At 41.2% G+C, this 12701-nt stretch overlaps 1 protein-coding gene and 1 pseudogene across 1 annotated transcript in view; both read left to right on the top strand.

Moving 5' to 3' along the window:
• The window catches only part of RBL1 (RB transcriptional corepressor like 1), a 61232-nt gene extending 56469 nt beyond the window's left edge, over positions 1-4763 (top strand). The window contains exons 21-22 of the mRNA XM_027977173.3: positions 870-1034; positions 2529-4763. Coding sequence (XP_027832974.1) covers positions 870-1034; positions 2529-2699 — 336 coding nt within the window. The 3' untranslated portion in view covers positions 2700-4763. The remainder of the gene's footprint in view (positions 1-869; positions 1035-2528) is intronic.
• A 6678-nt stretch (positions 4764-11441) lies between these two features.
• On the top strand, positions 11442-12538 carry LOC114117518 (glucosamine-6-phosphate isomerase 1-like; annotated as a pseudogene).
• Positions 12539-12701: the final 163 nt, after the last annotated feature.

The raw sequence follows: 12701 nt of genomic DNA, 5'->3' as shown, positions 1-12701 counted from the left end.
GATATAAGTTATTCTTTGCCTCACTTTCTGAGCACGGACATGAAGTTCCTAAGCTGTTGGCTTACTGCTTCTGGTGTCTTACACAGAATCCTTCAGGATTTCCTGAAAGATCCAGAAAAATAAATTTGAATTTATTTATCCATTAGTAATTGTTGAAAAACAAGGGTTAATGAATCATTTTTAAATTTTTTTACAGCCATAATAAGTTCTTATGGTATAGTTCAGTTCAGTTCAGTTCATTCGCTCAGTCGTGTCCAACTCTTTGTGACCCCATGAATCGCAGCACGCCAGGCCTCCCTCCCTGTCCATCACCAACTCCCGGAGTTTACCCATACTTATGTCCATCAAGTTGGTGATGCCATCCAGCCATCTCGTCCTCTGTCGTCCCCTTCTCCTCCTGCCCCCAATCCCTCCCAGCATCAGGGTCTTTTGCAATGAGTCAACTCTTCACATGAGGTAGCCAAAGTATTAGACTTCTAATTAGGAGATACCAATAAGAATAAAAACGTGGTACAGGGAAAAAAAGTTCCATGTTGATACTTCACCCTTACGGGGAGAAGGGGAGTATAGAATAAAAAATATGGTAGAATTCAAAAAAAGAAAGAAAAACTTTCATCTGATATAAGCTTTGGTGGTGGTTTATTCATTAAGTCGTGTCTGACTCTTGTGACCCTGTGGACTGTAGACTGCCAGGCTCCTCTGCCCATGGGATTCTCCAGGCAAGAATACTGGAGTGGGTTGCCATTTCCTTCTCCAGGGTATCTTCCCGACTCAGGGATGGAACCCGGTCTCCTGGATTGTAGACAGATTCTTTACCAACTGAGCTATGAGGGAAGCCCTATAAAAGCTTTACTTTTATGTTATTTCAGATGGAAGCTCCGCCACTCTCCCCTTTTCCACATATTAAGCAACAGCCAGGCTCCCCACGCCGCATTTCCCAGCAGCACTCCATTTATGTGTCCCCACACAAGAATGGGTCGGGCCTTACACCAAGGAGTGCTCTGCTGTATAAATTCAACGGCAGCCCTTCTAAGGTAACGTGCTCCCAAACTTTACTCTAAAACAGCAATATCCGTGTTAAAAATTGGATTTCAGATTTCCAGTTAGTAATCTTCAATCATACCCCATTTTTTTTGCAAAGTTACTACAAATAAATACGAACTCTTACTGTTGCAAGTTTCCTGTGATCAAGAGCAGTGTATCCAGTTGAGGGAGTTTAATCTGTTATGACTGACATGGTATTGGGGGAGTTTGCACGAAGAGCACAGTGTTTCCCTGCTCAGGCACCATCTTGAGAAGGACCAGTAAGGCAGCACCTGCAAGTGGTCAGATATGTGGACACTCTGTAAAGAAAGACCTTGGAAGGGAAAGTTCATTTGGTGGATGGCGCCTGGGATAGGGAAAAGCCTGAAAGCAGAGGCCTCTTCTGACTTAGACAGCTCTGTGGTCACCTCCATCTTTAGTCCCATTAATAATGATGATCCAATGGGGACATGATTGCTTTTTTCAGGTATTCAAGGACTATCAAGTAGATGTGTTCATTGTATCTCCAAAAGCCAGAATGACTACCAACTAGGAGTAGTGGGATAGGTTGTAACTCAGTCCAAATACGTGGCAGCTCCTGAACTCATTAGTTTCTTAACTCATTTAGATCCACAGCATTGGTTGCATTCCTGCCATACTTAGCAAATAAAGTTTACTGAGATATACCTCACAGACTTGCATTTCCCCTTCATAGAAGCTGATTTCATATAAGGACTTCTAGAAGAAATCCTTGGATAAAATCAGAAATGGGTCTAATTGAATTCTAAGGCAGTAATTTCAGAATCATAGGTCAGAATCTAGGGAGCTTGTTGAACACAGATTCTTGTCCCATAGACTTATTGAATCACAAAGTTCTAGCAGGCAGATTCCCTAGACAGCGCTGATGCACAGTGTTCAGGAACAACTTCTCAAAGGCTGTTTTTCAGTAAGACCAGCAACATCAGCATCACCTAGGAGCATGTTAGAAATGCAGAATCTCAGGCCTCACACCAACTCTACTGAATCTGAATCTGTATATTATCATTCCCCAGATGATTAGTAAGCACAGTAAAGTTTGAAAAGCAGTGCTTCAGAAAAAAGACCTCAAACTTGATGGAAGTTTGTTTGATTTATCAGAATCACCTGGAGGTCTTGATAAACTAGAGATCGCTGGTTCCAATACCTAGAATGTCTGATTCAGTCAGTGTAGGGTGAGACTTAAGAATTTGCATTCCTAATAAGCTCCTAAATGCTCTGCTGCTTGTGGTCTGATGTCCACATTTTTAAAACTATTGCTATAATGTAAATCCAATTTTTATAATCACCTGAACAGGTTAATTCTAATCACCCTTATTAAGTTCAACTAGATTCAAAAAAATAATCTCTTCCTCAGTGTTTAGCTTTAGATAGAGGATAAAGGGTAGGAAAAAGCAGTTAGCTTAGTTCTTTGCTGCTATTTCCCTCCTTTCCCCTTTTACTCACACATATCCTCTATTTTTGCACAGAGTTTGAAAGATATCAACAACATGATAAGGCAAGGTGAGCAGAGAACCAAGAAGCGAGCAATAACCATTGATGGTGATGCAGAATCACCTGCCAAACGCCTCTGTCAAGAAAATGATGATGTTTTACTTAAACGACTACAGGATGTTGTCAGTGAAAGAGCAAACCACTAGTGCCCGTCTCATTTCTGTGATAAAAGCACTTTTCAGGTTGTGTTGCAGGAAGTTGGGCCTCTGTCTTTCAAAACAATCAACCCTGAAGGTAGTAAACATCACTGAGTTACAAGAAAAGTTACACCAAAGTTAAGTGGATTTTTTTAAAACTTTTATCCAAAATGTAGTTGACAGATGTATTTTGAGTTGGATTGTAATGTTTTTAAGTGCACTTAAAACGGAATATTTTTAAGTGCACTTAAAAAGGAATGGTTTTAAGTGCACTTAAAAAGGAATGGTTTTTTAAGTGCCTTTTAAGCATATTAATAGTCATAGAGTTGTTAAAATATTTGTTCTCTGAGTTTTTCAGACAAAGTAAAGAGAAACCTTATAATTTTTAAGCTCACTTTTTAAAATAATCAAATGTCCTCTCCTTCTGGGCTTTGTCATAAGAGGGTGAATAATCTTTTTGGTAGGTATGCTTTGAGATGTTTGTGCTCCCAATTTAATATTGAGTAGAGGTTGGGTTCCATGGCATCTAGGCCAGAGGATGGTGTATGAGCCTGTCTCTGACCCAGTGTGCTAACTCCACATCCAGGTGCCACTGTGGGTTGTCCAGAGGCTTCTCATGCCCTTCCTCTCCTTGAGCAGAAGCATGTTTTTGCTTAAACCCCGCACTACCCCACTCCTTGCTTTCCAACCTTAAGCCCTCTTAGCCTGGTGTCACAACCTAATAAAAGAGCTACTTGCTCCTTTTTAAAACTATTATCACTTTGTTTTCCAAACCATTAACTTAATTATATATGATTATATCATATAGCTCTCAAAATAGGAAACTGCTTCTCAGGCTAGTAGAGTAAACTACAGAAAAGAGTTGTTAGAGACTAAATTTCCTATTAGTGAGAAAGCAGCCATGATAATATGTAAGATACTTTTTTGAGATCATTATAAGATTGATCATTCTCAACATCTAATTGATTCCTTAAGAATAGTTGAAACCTGATTTCTCAAAACCATGTTAATATCACCTCATGCCTTATAATTATACTATTCCATCCATGACACAGCTGCTTATCACCTCCTGCTCTTTGCTCACTGTATCATCAGTGCATTATGAGTTTCCCATTAGGGTTTGATCATTGTCCCCTTATGGGTGTTTTCTAGGGCTAGGGGTGCCACTTTACAAAGAATCAGCTGTTCAATATTCACTTTTCTAGTGTGTTTCCAGAATCTGGAAGGAGGTGAATAAGCCATTCTTAATTAATTTTGAGAAAATTTTATCAAACGTATGCTTTTTAAAACTGCAAACCTTATTTTTTTTAATGCTAAATATTTAACTAGTGAAAAGTGAAACTGGCTCAGTCATGTTCGACTCTTTGCCATCCCATGGACTGTAGCCTACCAGGCTCCTCTGTCCATGGAATTCTGCAGGCAAGAATACTGGAGTGGGTAGCCATTCCCTTCTCCAGCGGATCTTCCCAACCCAGGGATTGAACCCAGGTCTCCTGCACTGCAAGTGGATTCTTTACTGTCTGAGCCACCAGGGAGGCCCATTTAACTAGTAACCCTGGCTAATTTGAATTTGTCTAAAATTTGGCTATTAACTATTATCAATAATTATGATTATTAGGAATTTTATTTTTAAATTTTAAGAAGAAAAAGTAAGTCTGGTTACATTTTACTTTTCTTAAAATTACATCATTTTTTTGTGTAGTATCTACACATGTTACAAGCCAAATAGCATCAAGTCTGTCTTGAATCCTTGTGTATATTTTCATGTAGCTATAACTATTGTATCATTATTATTGTGCAAAATATAAAGGAGCATTTGTACATTGTCTATATAAGAAAATCTGGATGTGTTTTTGTCAGTTTTCTAGACTGTATATTCATGTACATAAAATGGTTAATAAAATATTGGTGTTTTTGTGAGATTACTGAATAAAACCTATACTTGTACTCTTTTCTATGTGACTGGATGCAATTGTGCAGTCATCTATAATCTGTGTCTCTAAATATCTGGTTTATATCTTTTAAATGTCTTAGTGTAATTAAATGTAACATTAAAATTAAAACTTAATGTAACTTAGTGTAACTAATTAACATTAAAAGTTAATATTCTCAGTGCTTTCCAGGAGCCAGGAGGAGAATGGAGGTGAATTGACTGATTGACAAGTACAGGGTTTTCTTCTGATGTGATGGAAATAATTTTATAACTTGGTATAGGTGGTGATTGCATACCATTATAAACTTATTAAATGACAATGAATTTTACACTTTAAAATAGTTATTTTTATGTTGGGAGAATTTCACCTCAATTGAAAAACGCCTTCAGTTCAGTTCAGTCGCTCAGTCGTGTCCGACTCTTTGCGACCCCATGAATCGCAGCACACCAGGCCTCCCTGTCCATCACCAACTCCCAGAGTTCACTCAGACTCACGTCCATCGAGTCAGTGATGCCATCCAGGCATCTCATCCTCTGTCGTCCCCTTCTCCTCCTGCCCCCAATCCCTCCCAGCACCAGAGTGTTTTCCAGTGAGTCAACTCTTCGCATGAGGTGGCCAAAAGTACTGGAGTTTCAGCTTTAGCATCAGTCCTTCCAAAGAAATCCCAGGGCTGATCTCCTTCAGAATGGATTGGTTGGATCTCCTTGCAGTCCAAGGGACTCTCAAGAGTCTTCTCCAACAACACAGTTCAAAAGCATCAATTCTTCGGTGCTCAGCCTTCTTCACAGTCCAACTCTCACATCCGTACATGACCACAGGAAAACACCATAGCCTTTAGACGGACCTTAGTCATCAAAGTAATGTCTCTGCTTTTGAATATGCTATCTAGGTTAGTCATATCTCTTCTTCCAAGGAGTAAGTGTCTTTTAATTTCATGGCTGCAGTCACCATCTGCAGTGATTTTGGAGCCCCAAAAAATAGTCTGACACTGTTTCCACTGTTTCCCATCTATTTCCCATGAAGTGATGGGACCAGATGCCATGATCTGAGTTTTCTGAATGTTGAGCTTTAAGCCAGTTTTTCACTCTCCACTTTCACTTTCATCAAGAGGCTTTTTAGTTCCTCTTCACTTTCTGCCATAAGGGTGGTGTCATCTGCATATCTGAGGTTACTAATATTTCTCCCGGCAATCTTGATTTCAGCTTGTGTTTCTTCCAGTCCAGTGTTTCTCATGATATACTCTGCATAGAAGTTAAATAAGCAGGGTGACAATAGACAGCCTTGACGTACTCCTTTTCCTATTTGGAACCAGTCTGTTGTTCCATGTCCAGTTCTAACTGTTGCTTCCTGACCTGCATACAGGTTTCTCAAGAGGCAGGTCAGGTGGTCTGGTATTTCCATCTCTTTCAGAATTTTCCACAGTTTATTGTGATAACACACTCAAAGGCTTTGGCATAGGCAATAAAGCAGAAATAGATGTTTTTCTGGAACTTTCTTGCTTTTTCGATGGTCCAGCGGATGTTGGCAGTTTGATCTCTGGTTCCTCTGCCTTTTCTAAAACCAGCTTGCACATCAGGATGTTCATGGTTCACGTATTGCTGAAGCCTGGCTTGGAGAATTTTGAGCATTACTTTACTAGCATGTGAGATGAGTGCAATTGTGTGGTAGTTTGAGCATTCTTTGGCATTGCCTTTCTTTGGGATTGGAATGAAAACTGACCTTTTCCAGTCCTGTGGCCACTGCTGAGTTTTTCAGATTTTTCTGGCATATTGAGTGCAGCACTTTCACAGCATCATCTTTCAGGATTTGAAATAGCTCAACTGGAATTCTATCACCTATAAGAAGCAGAATTATGTCAGGACTTTGAAATGGACCAATTTACCTTACGAATTAAGGAAAAGTCTCCCCTCTTCAGAGTGCTTTCAGGTATATTTATCCATTTGAGACTCAAAACTTAAAAGTTCTTTGCTGTTTAAGATATTTTAAATTAATTTTTAAAATTAATTTATTCAGCCACATTGGGTCTTAGTTTTGATGGCAGGATCTTCACTGGGTCATGCAGGATCTTTGGTTTAGATGCACAGACTCTCCAGTTGGGGCACTTGAGCTCAGTAGGTACTTCCCAGTATATGGGATCTTAGTTCCCTGACTAGGGATTGAACCCAAGTCCTCTGCATTGCAAGGCAAACTCTTAACCACTGGACCATCAGGGAAGTCCCAAGATATTTTTAATTAACTTTTAAAAAATGTTGGCTGTACTAGTCTTCCTTGTGGCGAGCGGAGGCTTAGTTGCCCTGCAGCATGTGTGCATGTGTGCTGAGTTGCTCAGTCATGTCCATCCAACTCTTTGCAACCCCTGTGTCATTGGAAAATGGATTCTTAACCACTGGACCACCAGGGAGGTCCCTCTAATTATGTGGTTAGGTTGTTTAACTTAAAAAAGTTTTTTAAAGATGGTAATATTCCAGCTTGTTTTTATTTTGTTACTTACACTACTTTCACTAAGTTAACAAACCTAATATGTTGGAGAAGACTCTTGAGAGTCCCTTGGACTGCAAGGAGATCCAACCAGTCCATTGTAAAGGAGATCAGTCCTGGGTGTTCATTGGAAGGACTGATGCTGAAGCTGAAACTCCAATACTTTGGCCACCTCATGCGAAGAGTTGACTCATTGGAAAAGACTGATGCTGGGAGGGATTGAGGGCAAGAAGAGAAGGGGATGGACAGAGGATGAGATGGCTGGATGGCATCACCAACTCAATGGACATGAGTTTCAGTCAACTCCGGGAGTTGGTGATGGACAGAGAGGCCTGGCGTTCTGCGATTCATGGGGTCGCAAAGAGTTGGACGTGACTGAACTGAACTGAACTGAGGGATATAAAAGTGATCCAGGCATAGTTCCTGTCCTCAAGGTATATTTGTAGTCTATTAATATAATGGTGTAAGTATAGTAGTACGGTACTACACAGGGAGGAATGGTGTTAGGACAGAGTAGATGATTCACTCTGTCTAAACAGGTGTGTTAGGGAATCTAAAATCACTCTAAGTAGTAGTGTTAGTTGCTCAGTGTCCGACTCTTTGAGATCCCATGGACTGTAGCCCGCCAGGCTCCTCAGTCCATGGGATTCTCCAGGCAAGAATACTGGAGTGGATTGCCATTCCCTTCCCCAGAGGATCTTCCCAATCCAAGGATCAAACCTGGGTCTCCTGCATTGCAGGCAGATTCTTTACCATTTGAGCTACAGGGAAGACCAAAATCACTCTAAAGTGGGGACCAAATAGTAATTTAGTCCTTAGGGATGACTACTGCCAGGGCAGTAGAAGACAGAGCACAACCAGTAGTAAGTCCCAGAGGTATGAAAGTACTGTAGGGTTAGGAATTGCAGATACTTCAGCGAGGTTGAAAGGAAGTGTACATACTCAAAAGTGAGTGCCAAGAGCTAGAAAGGGCCCTTTCTTAGTCGGGCTCTAAGCCAGGTTAGGGAGCTCAGGTTTGGTAATTTCCAATGGTTTTCAACATTGGCTGCAGCTGGGAAGTTTTAAAAAACACATCAGTGCATGGGCTTCTCCCCCCAGAGGTTTCTGATTTAATTGGTTTGGGGAACAACCTAGCTTTAAGATTTTTAAATACTCCCTAGGTGAGTCCAAAATCACTGCCATCGGTGACTGCAGCCATGAGATGCTTGCACCTTGGAAGAAAAACTATGACAAACCTAGACAGCATATTGAAAAGGAGACCTTTGCCCACAAAGGTCTATATAGTCAAAGCTATGGATTTTCCAGTAGTAGTCATGTACAGATGTGAGAGTTGGACCATAAAGAAGGCTGAGCACCAAAGAATTGATCCTTTCAAACTGTGGTGCTGGAGAAGACTCTTGAGAGTCCCTTGGACTACAAGGAAATCAAACCAGTCAATCCTAAAGGAAATTAATCCTGAATATTCATTGGAAGGATTGATACTGAAGCTGAAGTTCCAATACGCTGGCCACCTGATGCGAAGAGCCAACTCAGTGGAAAATATCATAATGCTGGGAAAGATTGAGGGCAAGAGGAGAAGGGGGTGACAGAGGATTAGTTGGTTGGATGGCATCACCAACTCAATGGACATGAGTTTGAGCAAGCCCCAGGAAATGGTGAAGGACAGGGAAGCCTGCATACTGCAATCCATGGGGTTGCAAAGAGTCGGACATGACTTAGCAACTGAACAACAACAGGTGAGTACCTAAGGTGAGAACCACTGGTGTATAGGTCAGGGGGGTGCCACTAAAGTGTTTTCTTTCTAATATTTATTTAATTTAGACTGTGCTGGGTCTTGGTTGCAGGGCTTCCCAAGTGTAGTGGAAAAGAATCCACCTGCCAGTGCAGGAGATGCAGGTTCAGTCCCTGGGTTGGGAAGATCCTCTGGAGAAGGAAATGGCAACCTGCTCCAGTATCCTTGCCAGGAAAATTCCATGGACAGAGGAGCCTGGTGAGCTACAGTCCATGGTGTTGCAAAGAGTCAGACATGACTGAGCTTGCACACAAGGCGGGGGTGGGTCTGGGGTGGGTGGGTAGTCTTAGTTGCGGCTCATGGGCTCTTCCTTCTTTGTTGTGATATGTGGGACTCAGCATGAGAACTCTTAGGTGCGGCATGTAGGATCTATATCCCTGACTAGGGATTGAACGTGGGCCCCTGCTTTGGGAGCACGGAATCTTAGCCTCTGGACCACCCGGAAAGTCCCAAAGTGGTTTTTTAATTTTATGCGGATAATGACAAAATCTGATGTTTATTTTAGAGCAGCAGTTCCCTAAATTGCCCAAAGATAAGGATTACCTGAGACACTTGACTCCTAGGCCCCGCCCTTGACCAAAGGAATGAAATCTTCAGGAGAAGAATTTAGGAATTTTGTTAATCTCTGTTTCAAGTGATATTTAACCTCAAGCAAGTCAGAGACGTTTCTGGCAGTGTTTCTCAAATTTTAAGAGCGTAGGAATCACCAGGATTGTTAATCTTGTTAAAAATGCAGACTGGTGTTAGGTCTGAGATTTTGCTTTTCTAACAAGCTCTTACCTAACACCAGTGCTGCTAGGCCAACGACTGCTTTGAATAGCAAGTTTTAGAAATCTGGAAGCTATGTGGAGGAGTGATTAGAGGATGTTTAGCCTGATGAGAGACAAGTTAGTCATTTTTAACTTGGTTTAATTTTACCACCTTCAGGGACATTGGCAATGACATGTTTGCATTTTGGGTTGTCACAACTGGGCATGAGAGGTGGTGCCCAGTAGGTAGCTAGCAGACAGAAGCCAGAGATGCTGCTTAACATCCTACACTGTACTGGGCAGGCTCACAACAAAGAATTATCCAGCCCTAGTATCAGTTGTGCCAATCCCTGAATTAAGTGAACTTTTACCCGGGCAAGAAGAGCTCTGTGTTTTAATGTCATAGTAGTGGAGATAGAAAGGAAACAACCAAGGGTTACCCAACTGAGCAGGTGTGGAGTCCTAGTCAGTGATGGCTTCATAAAGAAGATGACTTTCCAAGAAGGATTCATGGTAATAGATTCCAGGTGGGATAACTAATACACACATGGGATTATTTGGTGTTGATGATAGATCCTTAATATGTTGAAGAAAATGCTCCTGAGGTTTCAGATTCTACCTGTGTCAGTGGTTCCATCAAATTTTCCCATGAATCACCTTTGCGGGTTTATTAACTATGCAGATTTAAAGTGTAGTACACAAACAGCTTTGTTAAGCATCCCAGGCTATTCTTACCCAGGAAGCTCAGAAGGTACCTATCTAATGATCAGGAATACAGAGATCTGGGTTCAAACATCTGCCCTGGCACTGTCTCACCAAACCAAGTGGAACTTAACTGCTTACTCATCTCAGTTAGGTCACCATCAAGTCAGGAAATAATTAATTATGGAAAATAACATTGATTTTAGAAAATTTAGATTATATATAAGCAAAAAAATAAAAACTATATCCCCACCAACCAGAGGTTACCTTTTCAAATTTAAAAAACATTTTTTTTTCACTTGAGGAAATTGTGTAAATCTTGTTTATACTATGATGAATTTTTCCTAGCTTCATTGAGGCTTAATTTACATAGAATAAAATATACCTATCTTAAGTGTATAGTTTGATGAATTTTAGTAATTATGTATGATTGTAAAACTACCGCCACAATCTTTATCTTACTGTGCTTTGCTTTATTGCTCTTTACAGATAATTGCTTTTTTTTTTTTTTTTAACTAATTGAAAGTTTGTGGCAACTCTGCATCAAGCAAGTCTTTTGGACTTTTGCAACAGTATTTGCTCCTTTTGAATTACAGTTTTCATCTTTTCCAGATATATGCCCAGGAGTGGGATTGCTGGATCACATGGCAACTCTTTTTAATTTTTTAAGGAACCTCCATGTTTTTCATAATGACTGTGCTGCAGTGACCTCTTGATGTGAATCTTCCTAGACTTATTTTCAGTGAATTATGTATTTTTAAAGTATTAATAAAAATGGATCATATATGTTAACTTCATATATCCTTTTTGGTGGTGGTTGTTTAGTTGCTAAATCGTGTCCAACTCTTCCAACCCCGTGGATTGTAACCTGCCAGTCTCCTCAGTCCATGGGATTCTCCAAGCAAGAATACTGGAGTGGGTTGCCATTTCCTTCTCCAGGGGATCTTCCCAACCCAAGAATCAAACCTGTGTCTCCTGCGTTGCAGGCAGATTCTTTACGTATTGAGCCATGAGGGAAGACTATATCCTTTTTGCAATGTCTAAATTTTACCTCTCTGACAGTATTAATGCTTATCTTCCAAAGGATTATTATTATTTTATTTTTTTTAGTATTTATTTGTTTGACTGCATTGAGTCTTAGTAGCGGCCATAGGATTTTCATTGTGTTATGCAGGATGTGTTCACTGTGACACACGGATTCTGTACTTGTGGTGTGTGAGCTCCAGAGCAGGCAGCCAGTGAATTATTTATGTTATCGTCAAACAAGGAAAGATTAGCACAGTCACTGCAGCCACTGCAGGAAGTGTCCTCGACAAGATGAAGTACAACATTCTGGACCACTATTCCCAGGCCAGTGAGTACTCAGCCAAATATATCAGGAATTTGCATCACCCAGTTTAGTGCAAGACCAGACAAGTACTTCACTCTGGGGTTCCCCTCTGGGAGCAGCCCCACTTGGCTGCTACAAGAAGCTGATTGAGTACTATAAGAATGAAGACCTGTCCTTCCAATATGGAAGACTTTCAACATGGATGAGTATGTGGGCCTTCCTTGAGACCACTGAGAGAGTTACCTCCTTCATGTGGGACACCTTCCTCAAACACATTGACATCTGCCCAGAAAACACCCAAATTCTGGATGGGAATGCAGTTGGCCTACAGGCTGAGTGTGATGCCTTTGAAGAGACAATCAAGGCTGCAGGTAGGGATTGAGCTGTTTGTTGGAGGCATGGGCCTTGATGAACACATTGCCTTTTACAAGTCAGGCTCCAGTCTGTTGTCCAGGACCCATGTGAAGATGCTGGCCATGGACACCATCCTGGCCAGTGCTAGGTTCTTCAGTGGTAATCTCACCAAGGTGCCCACCATGGCCCTGACAGTGGGCATGGGCACTGACTGTCATGGTGCTAGAGAGGTGATGATCCTCATCACAGGGTTCACAAGGCGTTTGCTCTGCACAAGGCCATCAAGGAGGGAGTGAACCATATGTGGACCATGTTTGTCTTCCCACAGCATCCCCACATGGTGCTTATCCCCACATGATGAGGATGCCACCCTGGAGTTGAAAGTGAAAATCATCAAGTATTTCAGAGATTTAAAGCTTGTTCATAACAAGTTGGTGGACCCCCTGTGCAATATCAAAGAGAAACAAACAGAGAAAAGCCAGCCGTTTTAGAAGCCATACACTGATTAGCTGATGCTACTTGTAGTCTCAAAGACCTCACTGGGACAGGTGGGTCTCTCTGAAGATTGTCTTTAGGAGGACAGAATTGTTTTTCTTTAATCTAGTATGGTTACTAGCTAAATGGGTGAACTTGTTCTTGGTGGTGCAGTGTGGAGTCTAGTCATGGAATTCA

This window comes from Ovis aries, chromosome 13 (assembly GCF_016772045.2).
Source record: "Ovis aries strain OAR_USU_Benz2616 breed Rambouillet chromosome 13, ARS-UI_Ramb_v3.0, whole genome shotgun sequence".
Lineage (NCBI taxonomy): Eukaryota > Metazoa > Chordata > Mammalia > Artiodactyla > Bovidae > Ovis > Ovis aries.
This window is presented reverse-complemented; position numbering and strand designations above follow the sequence as displayed.